General features: G+C 50.3%; 1 protein-coding gene across 1 annotated transcript in view; it reads right to left on the bottom strand.

Moving 5' to 3' along the window:
* The window catches only part of LOC125133618 (kazrin), a 464,224-nt gene that overhangs the window by 11,864 nt on the left and 431,015 nt on the right, over nt 1-21,345 (bottom strand). The window contains exons 9-13 of the mRNA XM_047791952.1: nt 12,306-12,511; nt 11,768-11,886; nt 3,455-3,686; nt 1,700-1,801; nt 749-915 (exon numbers count right to left, since the gene is read on the bottom strand). Coding sequence (XP_047647908.1) covers nt 749-915; nt 1,700-1,801; nt 3,455-3,686; nt 11,768-11,886; nt 12,306-12,511 — 826 coding nt within the window. The remainder of the gene's footprint in view (nt 1-748; nt 916-1,699; nt 1,802-3,454; nt 3,687-11,767; nt 11,887-12,305; nt 12,512-21,345) is intronic.

Below are 21,345 nucleotides of genomic sequence, written 5' to 3'. Positions count from 1 at the left end.
ATGCAAGGTTGGTTCAACATCTGAAAATCAATTTACTATACCATAACTAGAGAATAAAGGACAAATCTAGGCTCTGCCCTTTATTAGTTGTGTGACCCTGAGCAAGTACCTTGGCCCCTTCAAACAAGTTTCCCCATCTATAAAGCAGGGATAATGAAACCCATTTCTTAGCATTGTTATGAGGCTGAAATTAGTGTGCATAGCATGTGCTCCATAAATGGTCTTCTAACTCTAACCACAATCATTTTAAGGAGAGAGTCCACTGGGAGAGTCCTAGTTCATCTTTCCAGATGTTTATTCTCTAGCCACTTTTCAGATGAGGAGACTGGGGTAGATGGGCCAACAGGGTCCACTCACCTGGATGGTAAACACTAACATGCCCATCTGTTTCCAAACCTTTGTCCTCATAGTCATCCCTGCCTGGAATGGCCATCTCAACCTCTTAGACCAGTTCAAGTCCTCCCCAGCTCAAACCCCACCCTAAAATGTCTTTCCTCATACACGCTGGTCATTCTCCTTTCTCTTAATGCCCAGTTTAACCATATACTGTTCAAAACCTGATAGCTCCTCTACCCTCTTTATAGTCTATGACATTCAGGCTAAAGCACTTTGCTTCTCTGAGCCTCAGTCTGTAAAATGAGGCCATTGTGTTGCAATGGAGCAGGTGGGACCCTGGGCAGGGCCGGGATGTGAAGTCAAAACCATCCCCTTCCAGAGCTGCAAGTTGCAGCCAGCAGCCCACACTCACTTAGCTGGGTGGAAGATGGCACTCATCTCCTCTGCCAGGTGCCTCCGGAGGATGTGTTTCCCACTGGGGATGCCCAGGGCTGTGGCCATGGCCTCCGCATTGAATGTAGGTTCCAGCACCAGCACAGCACCATGGACGCCACTGTTGGTCAGGTTGTCTGCATACTCCTGAGGGCAAGGCACAGGGCTGGTGAGCCTGAGGGGATGCCTTGCTGGCCTGAGGGGACCCACCTTCAGTGGGAGTATGTCCCCAACAGCAAGGGCTTGACCTCGCTGGAAACCAGCTTGTTTAATGCAGAGAGGGAACCCCACCCCCACTCTTTTGGGCCACAAGAACAGTGGCCAGACTCTTTTGTCACTGACATCCCCCAGACTTCGGCAGGTGGCCCATAAATACTTGTTGAGTGAGAAGATGGATGTGGAGTCTATCCCACACTTGTTTCAGGGAGCAAGGACGGCTCAGCATCCCCACCCCCACAATGAGATGGGGTCCTGCCATGGGGGTGGGGGTCAAGGAGTAGTGTTTGCTTCTTGAGTGATAGGAGGAAGGTCATTCCTGCCAGCCTGGGCAATGACACCCCAGCCCACAAAAAAAAAAAAAAAAAAAAAAGGATAGTGATTTGTCTATAAGTATGAACAGGATTTGCATATGTTCAAGAGTTACCTGGAGTTCCCATTGTTGTGGCTCAGCAGTAACAAATCTGACTAACATCCGTGAGGACCTGGATTTGATCCCTGGCCTTGTTCAGTGGGTTAAAGATCCAGCATTGCCATGAGGTGTGGTATAGGTCACAGATGCAGCTTAGATCCCACGTGGCTGTGGCTGCGGTGTAGACTGGTGGCTGCAGCTCCAATTTGACCGCTAGCCTGGGAATTTCTATATGCCACAGTTGCAGCCCTAAAAAAAAAAAAAAAAAAAAAAAGTCATTCCACACCCGCCATCACCCCTCACCTTTAGGTCAATGTCTCGCACCCACTTGAGCACCCGCTGGTTGGTCCAGACCACAGGGTCTATGTTCTGCGTCTCACAGCGGGCCCGACGCTCCTGCAGAGCCTGGTTGGAAGGAGGAGAGGGTCAGCTGGGGGGACAAGGGCCACGCCGGGGTCACAGGGGGAGCCAGGGTCCTCGGTGCTGGCAGGGACCCTGGCATATGCTGAGGCAAGGGGGTCCTGGCCAGGCCATCCACAGCTCTTAACTGCCACATCAGTCCATGGCAGGCCTTTCATTCTGGGAAATGGGGAGAAGCCTGCTCGCAGGTGTGAAGGAAATTGGAGGCAGAGACGCTGTGTCCAGAGTGTGGGACTGGGTGGGACCAGGGTGGCTGCCTGGTTCGGGTACCCCAGCCCCCCAACCCTGACTTGGAATAGGAGCTTAAGGCATGGTCTGTGAGGAATGCCCCCAAACCAGGCCTTTTCTGGGCAGGGCCAAGTGTCCCTGAGGTCCACTCAGCCTCTGGGGGCTGGCAGCAACTGTCACTCTGGTATGAAACCCCCCCATGGCGACCTGCCAAGGGGTCAACCCGGAGCACTTACACAAGCCTCTCTGGGGACAAAGGATTCCTGGCTTGTGGTGGACAGAACCCAATCCAGGGCTCCCGGGATTCCTCCAGCAGGTCCTATCCAGCCCCCCAACCCCCAGTGCCTGGTTCCACACTTCGCTGTCATGACCTTCCTGCATGTTGCCTCCTGTACCAGACTGGGGGACCCTGGGGTGAGGCCCTGTGCCCTTATCACTTCCTGTGCCCATGGCTCTGCAAAAGGGGGCCGTGAAGCCCTCTCTTCTGTCTCTCCTCCTGACCTTGAATTGCTCAAGCTCTGACAGTGCTCTAAGAAAAGTGAGCCATCTGCACGCAGCCCCATGGATCCCAGCAGCCCAGGACCCCTCCCTTGGGGGAACATTTGGGGAGATGTGCCAGTAGGTCTTGCTGGAGCTGAATCAGGTGCCCTGGGCTCTCTGGCTTGGCAGCCCTCAGAACAAAGGGCATGCAGAGCACAACCTCTGTAACACGCCTCACAGCCCCCTTGTTACCTGTCAGCATCCCCATTCACCCCACCCCCCAAAACCCAACACAGGAACCACACAGGATGCTCAGCCTTGCCGTTGCCATGGATCTGTCCTCTGGGCTGTAGTCTATGCTCTTCCCTGGTTGGATTGCTTTTCTTCTTATACCTTCTACGGACTGATCCCTGGAATTCCTTTTTCAGGTCTCAGTTTAGCTGTCACTATCTCTGGGAAGGTTTCTCTGATCTCTCTGGAAGCTTCTCTGAGTTTCCATAAAACCCTGGGCTTCCCTCACCAGGACAACCTCCCATTGTATTATAGCCACCAGCTTCTTTTTGGTTCCCCCCGAGAAGAAGTGAGTTCTTGGAGGATGTTTTTTGTTTCCCATGAATTAAGCACAGGATCTAGCCCTGCCCAATAAGCAGGTGTGGGAAGGGAGAGAGAAAGGAATGGATGCATGGATGGATGGAGGGATGCACAGATATATGGATGGAGGGGTACATGGAGGGATGGATGCATGGGTGGAGGGAAGCACGGTTGCATGGATGGATGGAGGGAGGGATGTATGGATAAAAGACAGGCAATGAAGGGATGAGTGGCTGGAGGGATGGGCGGGCAGATGAGCAGATGGGTGGATGCACAGACAGTGGATGCAGAGGGGAAAGCAGGGCTGTGAAAGAGCCCCCGCCTCACCCTGGATCTCACCTCCCTGCTGAAGTTCACTTGGTACAGCAGCTCGATCCCCAGCAGGATGCTGACCTGGTGGAATTTCTTAGACACATTCAGGTGCTTTTCCAGGTCCCGCTTCATCAGGGAGTTCAGCATCCGCCCATCGACCAGGTGGTTTTGGAAGGCCTGGGAGTACTGGGACAGGCCGATGTCATTCAGCCAGGCCTTGGCCACCCAGTGATGGTCTAGGTCAGCAGCTTTGGACAGGCTGGGGAGGAGAGACACAGCCAGAGAGAGGGGTGTGGGAGGGAAAGGTGGCAGACACAGAGGGACAGGGAGACATGGAGCAGAGGTGAACGGAGATTCAAGAGAGAAGGGAGAAAAGTGAAACAACGTGTGGGAGGGGGACCAAGGAAGGCACAGACCGAGACAGGAACAGGGGTGGAGTGGAGAACAGAGGAGGAGAAAGAGCAGAGATGGGGAGAGGTGGATGCAGGGGAGAGAGGGCGAGACAGAGACAGACAGAAAGACAGAAACAAAGAAGGGGGGAGACAGACACAGAAACAGAGCGAGCCCCAAAGAACAGAAAAGGGATCGACAGTCAGAGGGAACAGGAAGAGACCACATTCAGACACACCAAGAGCAGAAAGGGACAATGACAGGGGCACAGGGACATATGCAGCAGTAAGCAGCACCTCTGGGGACCCCTGGCACGCCCTGCCTGCCTCAGGGGCCACTGCACAATCCCCAAGGCCCACAATGCCTTGGCCTGGCCAGTTTCTCCTTGGCTTTTGCCCAAAGTCACACACTAGCACGTCTTGCAGTCAGAATTAAAGCCTGTGTTTTGCTTATTCCAAGTCCTCTCTCCTCACAGCCACATCTCAGACTTTCTGTATCCCACACAGAACTCACCCATTGCCGCATAGGCAGCAAGGGGCACAAAGTACATACTTAAATGGATAGAAGGGTGGGTGGTCCCTCAGCTGTCATTCCCCTGCTTGCCACAAGGTGGCAGCATCGCAGAAGGAATGAGGGCAGTGCCTCCCGCTTGAGGAGCAACGGAGAAATGACCAGAGGTGATGCTGAGCCAAAGTGGGAGCCTCTGGGCACCACGAAGGGATCCTGATGTGACAGGGATGATGGGCTGACAGAGTGACGCCGCCCTACTCCCCAGGCCTGGGATCAGAACCGGGAGAAGGAGCACCCCTCACCCACTCGCCAGCTGTGAGGAGGGCACCCTACGGGCCACCGCAGTGGAGGCTTCGGTGGGATTTTCAACCTCACGTGACTCGGCTTTCTCCTTCCTACCCTCCATTGCTCAGTCCAGGCACCATCACTCCCCCCCCCACCCCGGATTTCACCCTCTTAACTGGTCTCCCGCCTCTGGGTCCTCTCCAGTCTCTTCCCCAGGCAGGAGCTGGCAGATGGTGCCACCCTCCCGCTGGGGTCCTAGAGGGCTCCTTGCTGTCCTTCCTTTGTTCCAAGGATGTATACTAAGCAGCTCCTCAGCATCATGCCCGAACAATGGGCACGTCTCCCCTGTCACCCCTTCCCTTCTTCACCCCCATGTTCTCCTGGCTCTGGCTGACATCCTTTTCCAGGGCTCTGGATTACGTCTGTAAACATGGACTCCCAAATTCGCATCTCTCTTCTCTTCCGATCCCAGATTCTAACTAGCTGCCCTCTTGACATGGCCTCCTGGCTGTCACAGGCATCTCAGATTTAACAGCTCCAAGTGAAATGCCTGTCCCATCTCCCCTCCCCAACCCTATCCTTCTATCAATCACTCAGGTTAGTGTGTCTGTCCCCTTGTGTCCTTTGCTGGGGTCAAGCCATGGCCTCCTCTGGCACAGATTTCTGTAACTGGCTTCTGGATGCCCCCATGCCACCCCCTTGCCCCTTCTAATCCAATCTCCCCAGGGCTTCCAGATGGCCTTTCAAATACACCCATCAGAACACATCACCCCTTTGCTTAAAACCCTTCTTAGAGGAACCCTAAATGCATATGACTAAGTGAAAGGAGCCAATCTGAAAAGGCCACATACGGTATGATTCCAACTATATGACATTCTGGAAAAGGCAACGCTCCAGAGACAGGGAAAAGATCAGTGGTTTCCAGGGCTTGGCAGGGAGAGGGGTGGATGGGTGGAGCACAGGGGACTTTAGGGCAGGGAGACTATTCAGTCGGGTACCGTGATGAGGGAAGCACCCCATTATGTGTTTGTGCAAATCCACAGACTATGCAGCACCAAGAGTGAACCCCAGTGTAAACCATGGGCTCTGGGTGAGTATGATGTGTCAGCGTAGGTTCAGTTGAAACAAATGTTCCATCTGGGACGGGGGGATGCTGAGCATGGGGGAGGCTGTGCATGTGTGGGGACAGGAGGTCTATGAGAACTCTGTAGCTTCCCTTACATTTTGCTGTGAAACAAAAACTGCTCTCAAAAGAAAAGTCCTTAAAAATGCGGGACGAAACAAAGATGTTTTAAATAAGCCAAAGTGAAAGAGTTCATCATCGGAGGAATGAAGCAAAAGAAATGTAAAAGGACTTGCTTTAAGAGGAAGGAAAATAGACGCCATGAGGATGTGGGCGCACAAAAGCATAAAGAGAACGACTAGAGCTCAACAGCGACAAAACCAAACAACCTGACTCAGAAATGGGCAGAGGACTTGCATAGCCTCTCCAAAAAAGACAGAAGAACGGCCAACGGGCCTATGAAAAGATGCTCAACATCACAAGTCATTAGGGAAACGCAAGTCAAACTGCAATAAAATACCACTTTATACCATTAGGCTAGTCACTCGCAAAAACAGAGAAAGAAAACAGGTGCTGGCAAGAAGGTGGAGAAACTGGAACACTTGTGCCCTGTTGGTGAGAATGCACCACGATCCAGCCGCTGTGGAAGATGGCATGGCCGCTCCTCAGCAAACGAAAAATAGATTTACCGTATGATTCAGCAGTTCCACGTCTGACTATATAGCCAAAAGTCCTGAAATCGGGGTCGTGAAGAGCTATCTGTACCTCCATGCTCATAGCAGCGTTATTCACAAGAGCTAAAATGTAGAAGCAACTCAAATGTCTGTGGAGGGATGAACAGATACACAAAATGTGCTATATACACACAAGGAAATAGTATTCTGCCTTATAAAGGAAGGGGGTTCCGACAAATGCCGCAACATGGGTGAATCTTGGGGCCATGATGTGGAGTGAAAGAAGCCAGTCACAAAAAGACAAATACTATATGATTCTATTTATATGAGGTACTTCAAGTAGTTCCACTCATAGAGACAGAAAGAAGAAAGGTGGTTACCGTTACACTGGGGCGGGAAGAAGAATAGACTTAGTGTTTAATGGGGACACAGTCTCAGTTGCACAGGATGAAAAGAGTGACCAGGATGGATGGTGGTGATGGTGGCACAGCAACATGAATGCACTTAATACCATGAACTGTACACTTTAAAATGGTTAAGGAGTTCCCTGATGGGCCAGCAGGTTAAGGATTTGGTGTTGCCATTGCTGTGGCTCGGGTTGTTGCTGTGGTGCGGGTTCAATCCCTGACGCAGGAACTTCTGCATGCTGCGGGTGTGCCCCCCCAAAATGGTTAGGATGGTAAACTCTGTGTGTATTTTTTTTTCAAGGGCCGCACCTGTAGCCTATGGAGGTTTCCAGGCTAGGGGTCCAATCGGAGCTACAGCTGCTGGCCTGCACCACAACCACAGCGACACCAGATCCGAGCCACATCTGTGACCTACACCACAGCTCACAGCAACGCCAGATCCCTAACCCACTGAGGGAGGCCAGGGATGGAACCTGCAACCTCATGGTTCCTCGTCGGATTTGTTACAGCTGCACCACGACAGGAACTCCTATGTGTATTTTTACCACAACAAAAATTATTTAAAGATGATTGGAAATGATAAATAATCTGAATAAATATTTTTCTCATTTGCTAATCTTCTTGAAAGATGATGGCCAGTTGAAAAATAACATATATATATATATATATATATATATATATATACACACACACACACATAGGGCACAAAGGCAGGAGGAAAAAGTTTGTCATACTACACTTAAAATCATATAATATTACTTGAAGATAGACAGTGGTAAGTTGTCTGTATATGATAAACTGTAGAGCAACAAATAGTGAAATAAGGAAGTATAGCTTGTAAGCTAATACTGGGAACCATCATTTGATAAAAAGTAAAAGAGGGGAAAAGAACAGAGCAGACTTAAATAAGCCAAAGAAACTCTGTGGCTCCCAGTTGTGTGAATAAAATCTGGAGTCCTTGGAGAGACCTCACAGGGTCCCGGCTCAGGCAGCACGTCTGGGATGCCCCAGTTCCTTGTTCCCATGGTGGGAACAGTTCCCCGCCTCCCTCTGCACCTGTTTCCACCCAGGCTCTCTCTTCCCCTCCCAGGTGTCAGTTCGCACCTGGCAGAGGCAGGCTCTGACTGTCTGAACTTGCCCCTGGGCTGCTGCTCTGCCTCTGATCATTCCCTCCAAAACTCTCATCACACATGGGACTTGAAAAATGACCCATCTGGGCACAGGAACTGTGTTCTCTGGGCTCTGAGTCAGCCTGGTGCTCAAAGCACAGCAGACACTTTGTGGGGAGAAGGATTAGCAAGGAAGGGTGGGCTCCCGGCTACCCTCCCCACCCACCACCCAGAACCACTAGGTCTGCCCCCAGGGGCCAGGGCCTACCCCCACCCTCTTTACCTGCTTCACTTCTGCAAGACTCTGCTGGGGTGTTGTTCTCCCCAGAGCCTGCCAGGAGCTGCCTCGTGCCCAGAACCCTCACGGCATCCTTGCCCTGGTCATGCTGGATAATCACTGCTCACCTAGCCAACTGCCCCCCAGCTGCCTGCTAGACCATCAGCTCCCCAAGGGCAGGACCAGGTGTGGCATGTCGACGACAGCCGAGGCACCGCCACCTGGCTCAGAGGCAGTGTCCATGCTTCTGTTTTATAGTCCAGGGCATGGAGACAGAGCATGGCTGGGCAAGGCAGGCACTGGATCCAGTGCTCCCAGAGGCTGCCCAGCACCCAGATCCTGGGCTGGAATCTTTTGGCTGAAGCTTCCTTCTAGGATGGGAAGGTACCTGGGCAGACCCCTCTCCTAGCCTCGCTAGGGCTGACTCAGGCCTTGTCACACTTCAGAGGGACTTTTCCCAGGCCTGGCCATCATCGCTCTCTCGGGGATGGGGAGGAAGGGCCTGAAGCTCACGGCCTTTGCACCAGATGCCACTGAGCCATTGATGGAGAGCAGAAGCCTCCTCTCCTGCCTGGAGGAAAGGGCTGCCCAGCAAATCAACGGCGCAACCAGATGTGTGTTGGGGATGGGAGGGGGCCCGTGCTTAACCTACTTGAGAGGCCCATTTATAATCAGCAATATCCATCTGCATGCTGGTAATTAAGACACCCCTGCCCTTCGAAACGGTTCTCTTTTCATTAAAGTTGTCCCCATGGGGCCTCAGCTTGGCAACTCTTTCCCAGCTGTTGGTTGGAGCTATTGTAAGCACTGAAGTTGAATAAAATGGCATGGTTTTACAAAGGAACTTTAAACATTTTCTAAAACTTGACACTGCCTCCTCTCTAAATTGAGGCCAGATTAGATCCTGAAATCCGAGTCTGGACACGGAATGTCTTTGATTTTTTTTTTTTTCTCCTTTCTCTTTTTAGGACCACACCGGCAACATATGGAAGTTCCCAGGCTAGGGGTCGAATCACAGCTGTAGCTGCCAGCCTACACCACAGCCACAGCAAAGCAGGATCTGAGCCGCATCTGCAACCTACACCAGAGCTCACGGCAACGCCGGATCCTTAACCCACTGAGTGAGGCCAGGGATCAAACTCACATCTTCATGGATACTAGTCAGATTTGTTTCCTCTGCACCACAACAGGAACTCCTGGGGCAGAGAATTTCGATGACACTTGGGTCATCACTCAGCACAGAAAACATGAGGCCATCCTGGCTCCATCACTCTTAGATCTAAATCTTTGGGCCTCTGCACCCCAGTTTCCCCCTCTTTAAATGGGGTAACTCTTGCTTGCCTCCTGGAGTTGTGTGGACCAAGAGATGAGAGACGGTAAAGCCCTTAGCATAGGATCTGGGGTGCATTCAGTGTTCCAGAAATAGCAGTAGCAGGGGATACATCGTTGATTTTTTTGTTTTCTTTAGGGCCGCACCTGCAGCATATGGAAATTCCTGGGCTAGGGGTCAGATTAGAGCTGCAGCTGCTGGCCTACGCCATAGCCACAGCAATGCAGGATCTTTAACCCACTGATCAAGGCCAGGAATCAAACCTGCATCCTCATGGACACTAGTTGGGTTCTTAACCCAAACTCCCATTGATGGTTTTTTAACACAAACTGTTAAACAGTGGAGAGGAATCTAACTTTGAAGTCAGATGTTTTGTAGTGTGTCTTGGTGCCCATTATTTCTCTGGCCTCGCTTTCTCCATCTTTAAAATGGGGGTAAGATGTCTCCCTTGCATTGATGTTGGGATGGTTAAATAAAATCATGTCCATAAGGTGACGGGTGATGGGGTTGGCAGGGAGTTGGCAGATTTTGCTGTATTTTAGAGATAAGGGGAGCCAGGCCCAGAGACGGCACTGTCCTGCCCAGAGTCACACAGGATGTCTTCTCAAGGATGACCTCACCAGGGTTCTTACCCTAGAGTTCACAGACCCCTCGAAGTTTCATGGGTGGGTCAGAAGGTCCCAGAAGTTGTGAAGTTTTGTATATTTCTTCTGGGGAAAGTGCCAGGAATTTTGTTTTCTTTTTAGATTCTCAAAGGGGCTGGGGTTTCCCCGCATTAAAGAACCACTGTCCTAATTTAACACCCCTCACTTCACAGGTGGAGAAACTGAGCTGCAGAGCGGCAAGGGCACGTGGCACGTCAGAGCCAGGCCAGGATTCCGCAGCAGGTGGAGCCTCCCGACCAAGGCCCTTCCCTGCTCCAGGAGGCCTTGGGGGTCTGGTGTCTAGGACACAGTCCTGCTTAGGGTTCTCATAATCTTTCAAAATCTGTTCACACCTGGCTGGTGAGTTGAATCCATCCTTTTCCAGGTGCCGGGAAGGTTCAGGATTCAACTAAATTTGGGGGGAACTTGGGCAGCGATCTCACATTTTTGAGCCGGGAGGCAGGCGCCACCACCTTGATCAGAGAATAATGACCCTGTTGGGAATGGGACAGAGCGGGAGGGTTTTCATGCTTGGGTGACCCTGGATGGTGAGATTTGGGGGGTTGGGGAAAGGCACTGGGTTGGGTGGGTGGTGAGTAGGAGGTGGGCCCCTCAGGAGGGGAAACAGCTGGGTGCAGGCTGGTGCCCAGCCCTCCCCTCCCCCATCTCCCCACTCCTCCATCCCTCCCCAGCCCTACCCTGACCAGCTGACAAGGCTCAAAGCCACCTTGCTTTGCTTGCTGTGAGATGCTGCCTGAGTTTCTGATTCCATCTCACCTCTATTTCCTGCTACCTCAGAATTATGCCAAGCCCACCCCCAACACCCAGGAATTTGCTTTTCCTGCTTCTAAACCAGCCCAATTTCTCACCCCCTCCCCAGCCTCCCCTCTTTTTTTTTTTTAAATCCACAAAGCTGCTTCTGCAAATAACGGCACACACCACCAGGTTTGATTAATTAACTGCACAAAAATGATGGGGAAACCAGTGAAGGAGATAATTATGCAAAACAAAGTGTCAGATTTACTAGCTCGTTTTCTTCCCCCTCCGCACTCTGGGGAGGACCTGGGGGTAGTGGTCCTTCCCTGTTTCTTGGAGCTGCTTGGTAAGTGAGGGGCTCCCCAAGAAGTCCTGCTCACAAAGGTCAGGACAGAGGCAGGCGGGAGGCAGGGCGGCTTCGCTGCTGCCGCTGCGGACACACCTGATGGGCGGGATTTCAGCCTTTCGCAGGTGTGCCCGCTGGTAGAAGCCCCTCCCACCTGGCCCCAGGTCCTGCCCCTTTCTCCTTGTCCTCTCCTTTTAAGCTGCCTTTCCTGACCCTGGGGTGGTAAGCGCTGGGCTTGGAAGTGGAAGTAGGCAGGGCAGACATTTCGGCCACATTCCCGGGTCCGCATCCTCGGAGACAGAGAAATTCCGGGGGCGCGCAAAGCCCCCCAACTCCGGTCGGAGGGCATTTGGGGCCTCCGTGGTTTTGTTCTCCATTCTGCCACGGGCAGGGCCGGCTCAGAGTGGGACTGGGTGGCCCAGGGGTGTCCCGGGACCTGGCCCTCCTCAGGCCTGGCCCAGCCCCCAGTGCCAGCTCCCTGCTCCTGGGTGACCCCGGGGCCTCGGGGGAGCTCTGCCCCCGTCCTTGGGGGCCCGGGTGCCGGCTCACCTCCTGCCTGCCTCGGCGTCGCGGTAGTCCTCGATGGCCAGCCGCAGCTTGCGCCGGTGCAGGGAGCTGCACACGCCCAGGCCCAGCTCCAGGTCCTCGTCACTCAGACTCAGCAGCACCTGTGCCGGGGGTGAGGCCTGAGCACCGGAGGAAGGGGGGACTAGGGGCCCCCTAAGGCCTCCAGGACCGGCTGCTGGCTGGGCTGCCTCCCCGCCACCCCGCCGCCCTCCGCGCAGCCAGGCTGAGCGCCGGGAGCATCCTTCCAGCCGCCTCACCTGGACTCACAGACCGGGCCTTGAAGAGCCCGCTCGTCCAGGTAAGGGAAGGTGAGTCCCATTTTCAAGATGAGGACACTGAGGCTCAGAAGGGCTCTGTGCCTTGTGGTAGAGACCCACTGATTTACTGGGGACTTTGGAGCCTGCAGCCGTTCAGCCAGCTCCTCTACTCCCCCCCCCCCGCTCCCCCCACCTCGCAGCGGGATGGGGGAGGGGAGGCTGGCTTTCCCACGGTGGGGGGCGGGGGGCGGAAGGTGCCCTACCTTCCCGCTCTTCACGTTCTCCGCACAGGCCTTGACGTACATGGGCATGGCCATGACCACCTCCAGCCAGGCCTGGACGGTTCCCGCCTTCCAGTGGGACATGGGCGTGGTCCTGACCAGCTCCACCTGCTGCAGCCGGTCCATCTGCTCCTCCCCCTCGGACAGGCTGAGGCTTTGTCGCGTGGGGCTGCACTGGCTGTCCGAGTCTGCAACACACAAGGACACAGGGCGGTGCTGGGGCGCGGCGTGGGGGACCGCCGGGGGCAGGGACCGGGCAGCCTGCACCCCCCGCCCCCCGAGTCTGCACCCCCTCCCCCCAGTGCAGGATGAGGAGTGGGATGTCTCCCCCCGCCCCATGCGTTCCTTCTTCTCAGCATAAAAATGGCTGTGGTTTTGTCTTGCTGCCCCCCCCCCCCCCCCCCGGTACAAAAGTCATCTGTGCCTTCTCGGGAGAAAAAAAAAATTTTAAATCTTAATCCAGAAAAGAATAAAAATAAAGCGAAGTGAAAGTCACCCCGAATCCCACGCTACCTGGAGACAGCAGCTGCTAGTATTTAGTTAAATATTCTTTGGGGATACACAAATGCCCACGCTTCCAAACACACACAGATCCCTGCCCGAGTTTACAGGATGCCTTCCGCTTGGTGATGTGCTGTTCTCATTTGACACCGGGAGAACATCCTGCCTGCTCAGCAGAGATCTGTGCTATCTTTTGCCTGCACGGGATTTGCCACGTAGATGCTTCTTAATCAGCTTCACCCGCCTCCCATTGACCGGCCTGGGTGGTCCCTCAGTTTTTTGTTTTTTGTTTTTTTGGGGGGTTTTTTTTGGGTGGTTGTTGTTTTTTTACTTGTGTAAACAAGTCAGAGGTGGTCATCTTTGGCAACTAGGTGATTGATATTTTCAGCGTAAAAGGAGCCCCAGCTGTATTCTTTAACACACCGAATCCCATTTCTGGAGTGCCTCACACACACAAAAACATCTGTCCCCCAGCATTTTCCAGCCCCATTCTTCAATCCGTGGTCAGCTGCATGAACACCTGATAGACATGCTAAGTTGAGGTGGTGAAGAGTCAACCGAGAAGGAAAAGAATCTTTCTGTAAGGCGGGGTTAAATGAAAACCCAGATGGAGATACTCAATACCAGAAGTGACAAGTGTTACAAAATATACCTGATTCAAAATGACCCTACATTGGGTATTATAAATCATTCTAACGAGGTTAAAAAAAAATGCTTATCCATCAAATTGGGCACGTGGTAAAGGGTATGAAGAAGAACACAGAAATGTTACAGTTACCGAATTTGAAGGTATGAGGTCTTTTTCCTCTTGCTACACCTCTGGGTATCATCAGAGTTCCGTAATAAACATGCATAAATTTATAATTTAAAAAATTGGAAAAATGAAAAAATTAGGAAGCAGTAGAAATCCTTATAGATGGAAGGTTATCTGAATGAATGAGGCTCCATTTGTATGTTGGAAAATTGGCAGTTAATTGAAAAAAAAATCCATCACAGAATTTTTTTCCCCCCTCTCTTTTTAAGGCCACACCTGCAGCATATGGAAGTTCCAGGGTAGAGGTCGGATCAGCTGCAGCTGCCAGCCAACACCACAGCCAGATCTGAGCCACATCTGTGACCTATACCATGTGGCAACGCCAGATCCTTAACCCACTGAGCAAGGCAGGGGATCAAACCCATATCCTCATCCAGACAATGTTTGGTCCTCAACCCGCTGAGCCACAATGGGGACTCCTAAGAGAATATTTTTGACATGGGAAAATTTTCACAATCTATTTCCAAGTGAAAAACAGTACAAGATAGCAGGTCCAATGTAATCCCAACCATGTTTAAAAATATGTATATATCATGTATGATATGTGCACATGTTATATTAGGTGGATAAATGTTGAAAGTCTTTATCTCCAGAAAGAGATGGTAAGTGTGTGTGAATGTGTGTGAGTGTGTGCACTTGGAGCGTGCCAGAGAATTTGTGTGTGTGCGCATATTTTTCTGTTTCCCACGTTTTCTGCACTGGCTATGTTATTTTTGAAATTGAAAAACACAGCCTAGAAATCTTTTTCAAATTACAGAGCTCCTCCTGGGAGTTCCCATCATGGCTCAGCACTTAACAATCCTGACTAGGATCTGTGAGGATGTGGGTTTGATCCCTGGCCTCGCTCAGTGGGTTAAGGATCTGGCGTTGCCATGAGCTGTGGTGTAGGTTGCAGATGCGACTCGGATCCTGTGTGGCTGTGGCATAGGCCTGCAGCTGTAGCTCCGATTCAACCCGTAGCCCGGGAACCTCCATATGCCGTGGGTGAGGCCCTAATAAAAGACAAAAAGACAAACCCAAAAAACCCCTCTCTCTAGCTCCCTGGCCTCCCCTGTTGAACTGTGTCAGATGACTCTTCAGAAGCGGCTGCCCCAGCCTGGTGACCACAGACACTTGCCTTATCCCAGCTGCCCTGAAACCTTTCTCCCCAGGGCCTGGGGCCTCTACCTGCCCAGCCAAGATCCTTGTGGGGTCCAGAGCTGCCTGGCCTGGAGGGTGACCCCCACTGACTCTGCGTGGGCAGAGGTGATGGCTTGTGCCTCTGTTTTCCCTCAGCAAGTTGCCATGGTGCTGCTCCCTGCCATCCCTCTCCCCTGCCACCGGGCTGCTCTGGGGACACAGCGACAGTGGGGGGGAGGGGGCCCGTCTACCCGGATGGACAGGGTGAGAGGTTACTGAACGTTGTACATTTCCCTTCTCAGGTGGGTGGAAGGCGACCTTGTGCCCCCACAGCTTGGAGAACAGCAGATGGCACAGACTGTGTGGGTCACCAGTCTGAACACACATGTTGCCATGGCGCCCGGGAATGCGGAATCAGCCACTGCAGCCCTGCATGGGGGCTCGGAGTCCCTGCCAGGTAAGACAGCTAGCTGCCTGGCTAGGGGCACAGGCTTCAGCCTGGGTGTCCCCTCTTCTTGGAGTTGGGCTCCCAAGGACAGGCTTGGCTGTGGGAAGCCTCTCTGGTTGGCTCCTACAGGTGGTGGCCACTGGCACCCAAACAAGGTATTGTCCTGAGGTTGGAGGGAGCTAAGAACCTCTGCCTTATTCCCGTGGTGGAGTCCTGTCTCTGTTATGTGTTTCTGGGAAGACGAGAAGCCTTGTGTGGCCGAATCTGGTTACCCCAAATCCCAAGACACAGTCCATGGCGTCCATTGGGACCAACCGTGTGAGGAAGAGACCAGGCATTGGAGTTGAACAGACCTGGGCTTTAGGCAAATTCCTCTACCTTTTGGGGCCTCGGTTTTTCCATCTATAAAATGGGTGTAATAATACTCTCTACCTCCTAGGTTAAAATGACTATTTTTATAAATTCTGAATGTGAAGCCACAGTAGGCACTCGGTCAAGGGTAGCGATTATTAGCAACAAAGGGCCTCTCCCCTGGGGTTTGGGCACTTTTTGGCCACTTGAAATCTAGAGGGAGTTGCCTCAGTTCCCCTGCACTCCTGGGATGAAATGGGGTTGAGTTCAGCTCTTAGGGAGGGATCCCAGTCCCACTTGTGCACCTGGGCAGAAGTCCATTGTCCTGGCTAGACTTCGGCCTGGTCCACCTGGGCAGGGAGGCGAGGATTCGTGTGTTCTGCGCCAAGGTGGGCAGCCGGCGTGGTTCCCCAGGAGGGGGGATCCAGGGCCATGGGAAGGGGACGGACAGGAGGGGGAGACAGACTCAGCAAAGCTTCAGGAAAGAAACAGTGCCACAGAGACACAAATACAAGATGACGAACAGGAGGAGGTGAGACTGAGACATCATGACAGGTAAATAGACAAAAAAGCAAACTTCGTGTGTGTGTGTGTGCACGTGCACGCGTGCTCACACTCGTGAGAAGGTGTTTTCCTGAACTCGGTGTGTCCTTGTGAGTGTGTGCCTCGGGCCTGGGAAGGGGAGCTGGCTTTTCAATTCGCATTATTTATGGGGTCCAGGCTCAAGGAATGCCAGAGGCCAAGCTGGGTTCACATGAGCTACCCACACATCTTGGTTTCTGAGAAATACAGCTCTTCACCAGCCCATCTCCTTCCCTCCACCCGACCCCACCTGACCCAGGAGTGAATTCCAAGAAGGAGCTGCAGGAAGAGTGGGGATAGGGGAGAGTCTTTGGGGCCATAAACCATTAATTAAAGGCAACTTCCAAAATGTAGGCATTATGGTGCCAGATTTTATGTCTGGGATTCCATCAATCCTGGCTTTTATTTCCCCTGTGTCTCAGTGCTGAGAGTGGGAATAACTCATATTTATAGGCCCGCAGCTCAGCAGAGGCTGAGGAGTAAGAGGGGCTGGCTGAGCCCCCAGCCCCTGGCAGAGTCTGAAGAGGTGCCACCAGCAGAAAGCCACTCTGGAGGACCGTGGTGACTCTGGAAGGAGGGAGTTTTGAGTCTCACTCTTCCAACCACTCCCAACACACTCATGCGCTTTAGAACAGCAGCAATTAGGGACTGGGGACCCCTGAGACTGGGCTGCGGAGGCAGGTGTTAGCCCAGCACAGGGGCTAGCAAGCCATAGCTCACAGGCCAAATCCAGCCCTCCTGCTTCCCTAAATAAAATTTTACTGGGACACAGCCACGTTCATTTGTCCACATGTTGTCTGAGGCTGCATTCCTGTTATGACAGCAGAGCTGGATAGTTGTGACTGTTTGGTCCCAAAAGCATAAAATCTTTCCTCTCTGGCTTTGCTCTCAGAAAATCCTTTGCAGAAACCCTGAGGTTCTGAGGTTGGCCTTGGACTGTGGGAGACTTGGGTTTGAAGCCCAGCTCTGCTGCTTAGCAGCCAGATGAGCCTGGGGAAGTATTTTAAGTTTGCTCAGCCTCGCTTTCCTCATCTGTGAAATGGGGTGATGATATTACCTGACCTCCCAAATGAGATGCCGCCTGATGTGGACAAAGTGCTCAGCTTGGTGTCTGGCACACAGTGACTGAGCGGGAGCTTCGGTCCTCTGCAGGCTCATGTCACTTACAGTCTAGACCTGCTCTGTCCAGTATGGTAGCCACAAGCGGCATGCTGAGCATGCGCAGTGTGGTTAGTCTATGTTGAAATGAGCAACAGTATAAAATACATCCTCCGTTTTGAAAATTTTGTACAAAAGAAGTGATCTCAATAATTTTTGTATGGATCACATATTGAAATGATAATAGTTTGGGTAGAAGGGGTTAAATAAAGCATTAAGACTCATCTCATCTGTTTCATTTTACGTTTTAAGGCATCTACCAGAACATTTTAAATCACATACGTGGTTCGCATTATAGTTTTACTGGGCAGAGCTGGTCTGGATGGAAGATTGTTGTTTGTTTTCTTTTTGCATTTTACCTCCTCTGTTGGTTTGGAAGTTAAGCACCCTACTTCTGTGTTCTGGGTTTGGTAGTTCTTATAGTATGGTCCCTGGGCCGGTAGTAGAAGTAACACCTGGGAACTTAATAGAAATGAAAATTCTAGAAGCATACCCCAGGTCACCTGGAACAGAAACTCTGGGAGTGGGGGCCAGTAGTCTGTTCTAACAGGCCCCCAGGTGATTCTGATATATGCTAAAGGTCTACAGCCTTCTTTAGCGGTTACCCCAAAGGCTGACTATGCAGATTTAACTTACCAAAACCGTGGTTTGATCGATATCTTAACGCCCTCTCCTGAATAGTAAGAGTTATTTACAGCATTAATTCTGATCGGTCTTCCTGACTTACTGTCTACCCTGTCCAGTATTTTAACTCCATCCTTTTTTAAAATTCCACAATTGAGACACTGTTATCATGGTCACTTTATATACGGATAGTTGCTTAAAATAATTTACCTTTTTGTTTACCAATTTCTTTGTTCATCATCTCCCGTTGTGTCTCAACCCTTGCTTCTAAGACAACGTTTCCTATTCCTGAAGAATGTGATTTAAAAGTCTTCCCATACGGAGTATTTTGGTGATAAGCTCTTACCACTTTTGTTTACCTGAAAAAAGTCTACATTTCACACGTGTTAAAAGAGTTTTGCTGGGTACACAGTTTTAGGTTGATGGTTTTTTTTCCTCTTTGCCCTTGAAAGACATTGCTCTAGTCTCTCTGACTCCTATTTGCTAACAAAAAGTCAGCTCCAGTCTGATCTGTTCTTAGCTAGTCTTCAGATTCTCCCTCTGTCTTTGGCATTCCTTGTCATTATGGTGTGGCTAGATGTGGATGTCTTTCTTTCTTTCCTTTTTTTTTTTTTTTTTTTTTTTTTTTGGGTCGCACCTGCAGCACATGGAGGTTCTCAGGCTAGGGTCGAAATGGAGCTGAGCCACGGCCCTACACCACAGCCATAGCAATGTGGGATCCGAGCTATGTCTGCAACCTATACCACACCTCACAGTAACACCGGATCCTTAACCCACTGAGGGAGGCCAGGGATCGAACCCACATCCTCATGTATACTAATCAGATTTGTTTCTGCTGAGCCACAACAGGAACTCCTGGATTTCTTTTTATTGATCCTGATTGATATACATTGTGCTTTCTGTAACTGTGGGTTCATTTTTGGAATATTCTCAACCACTACCTCTCAATATATGACCTCTTCTCCATTCTTTGTTTGCTCTGCTTCTGGGTTTGGACTTTCTTCCCTAACTCATAACCTAGTGCTGTGCAACAGAACTTTCTGGCATGATGGAAGTGTTGTATAAAGGCATATCTTGTTTTATTGCACTTTGCAGATATTGTGTTTTTTACAAATCGAAGGTTCGAGGCAACCTTGCATCAAGAAAGTCTGTGGTCTGTGGGCACCATTTTTCCAATAGCATTTGCTCACTTCATGTCTCTGGGTCACATGTGGGCAATTTTCAAAATATTCCAAATTTTTCATTATTATATTTGTTATGCAATCTGTGATCATTTGTGTTTGATGTTACTGTTGCTAAAAGATTACAACTCACTGAAGGCTCTGGTGATGGTTAGCATTTTTTAGCACTTAAGTATTTTTATATTAAGGTATATATACCATTTTTTTGAGACATAACACTATTGCACACTTAATAGCGTACAGTGATGTCTACTTTTCTATGCACCAGGAAACCAAATATTTTGTGTGACTTAATTATTGAGGTATTCACTTTACGGCAGTGGTCTGGAACCCAACTCACGACATCTCTGAGGTCTGCCTGCAACCCACACTGTCCATTATGATGTCTGTTAGCTATGTGTGGCTATGAGCTTTAAAAGGTGGCTAGTGCAACTGAGAAACTGAGTTTTAAATTTAATTTTAATTGATTCAAATATAAGTTTACATTGCCATGTGTAGCTAGTGGCTATTGTCGTGGACCAGAAGGCTCTACTTTCTATTTTGTGGTTTTCATCCACTTCTCTCTCTGCATTGCATTCTGGGTAACTTCCTTAGACATATTTTCCATTGTTAAAATTCCCTTTTCAGCTATTTAATTTGCTATTTAACACATTCTTTTTTTAAAAAAATATTACCAACTACATATATTTTTTAATTTTTAAATTTTCTATTTGGTTCTTTTTCGAGTTTGGTCTTTCAAGATAGTCTCTTGTTTGTTCAAATCCATGATTTCTTAGAGTTTCTTAAATATCCTTAAATATATAATCTCAAGTTTCCTTAAATATTGCAAACGTGTTATAATCTGTCTGGTATTGATAATGACTGTATCTGAAGGGGCTTGGAGGGTCCACATTTGCTGTTTGTTTCTACTGGTTCTCAATCATCCGTAACGCATATTTAATTTTATGGGAATCTCTAGGTTCTAAATAGCAGGTACTTTCCTCCAGAGAGGGTGGACATTGCTTCTGCTGGGGTGAGGAGGAAGGAGGGAGTGGGAGTGATACCTGGGAGCAGGGACCACTTCACCGTCATCAGAGACGCCCTGGGGGAATGAGTCACAGATTCTGATGCTTTGCTTTGCTGCGCCCCAAGGTTTCCTCCCCTGTTAGTAGTCCTGACATCAGCATTGGTCCCCAGGAGAGACTCTAGTTTTTGCATTTGGTTATCACTCACTGCTCCTGTCCTGGCATTAGCTCAGGGCATTTTGCTTTTGGATACAAGCCCCTCAGGAATTTCCTGTCCTTTTGATGAGGCTAGCAATGTATTAAAACATATGTTTTATTTCAGATCTAGTCGTTTTGTAGTGGGAGGTCCTTCAGCGGCTGCCTTCTTCCACACTGCCCCAAGACGACATCCCTCTTGCTATAGGCTTTGTCCACCCAGCACTCTTCATGTTCTGCTGGTTTCTGCTGTGCATGGGTCTGTCCACCTGCCCCGCCCAAAGGGAATCTCTAAGTCAGCCAACAAATATCCATCTCTTGATTTCCCAAGCCTGGTTCATGGTGATGCTAATGCTATTAGTGGTAGTAAAAGCCCAGGCTACAGAAAAGGGATGGGCATTACCATTACCAGTTTGAATCTGCTCAGGGTACGTTTCTGCTCAACACCTTTCACCAGCTCCCTGGATAAAGCCCAAGTTCCTAGTATGACAAGGCTTTTTGAGACCCAGCCCTGCAGACTTTGCCAGCTTCTCCACAGTCTCTCACCCCTTCCCTTGGCACCCTGGGCAAGGGGAGAACTTCTCAAGGGTTCCTGCCTCACCACTGCCCCACTGATCTACAATCAGCTATACCTGCTGTTCTTTCTGCCTAAAAGTGGTGGTGCTCCTGTGACACCTTCAGAGCTCTGTTTTTCTTTTTTAATTCAAGTATAGGTGATTTACAATGTCATGTTAGTTTCAGTTGTACAGTACAGCATGTATGTGTGTGTGTATACACTTTTTCAGATTCTTCTCCCTTAGGGTTATTACAAAATATTGAGTATAGTTCCCTGTGCTATACAGTAGGTGCCTGTTGTCTGTTTTATTTATTCCTCCTCCCCCTTTCCGACTTGGTAACCGTAAGTTTGTTTTCTGTGTACATGGGTCTAGTTCTGTTTTATAAATAAGTTCATTATTTTGTATCTTTTTTTTAAGATTCCACATGTAAGCATATTATACGATGTTTTCTCTATCTGGCTTCACTCAGAATGATAATCTCTAGTTCC

The sequence above is a fragment of the Phacochoerus africanus genome, chromosome 8 (genome assembly GCF_016906955.1).
Source record: "Phacochoerus africanus isolate WHEZ1 chromosome 8, ROS_Pafr_v1, whole genome shotgun sequence".
Taxonomy (NCBI): domain Eukaryota; kingdom Metazoa; phylum Chordata; class Mammalia; order Artiodactyla; family Suidae; genus Phacochoerus; species Phacochoerus africanus.
The sequence above is the reverse complement of the archived record's forward strand: the minus strand, read 5'-3'. Positions and strand labels throughout refer to the sequence as shown.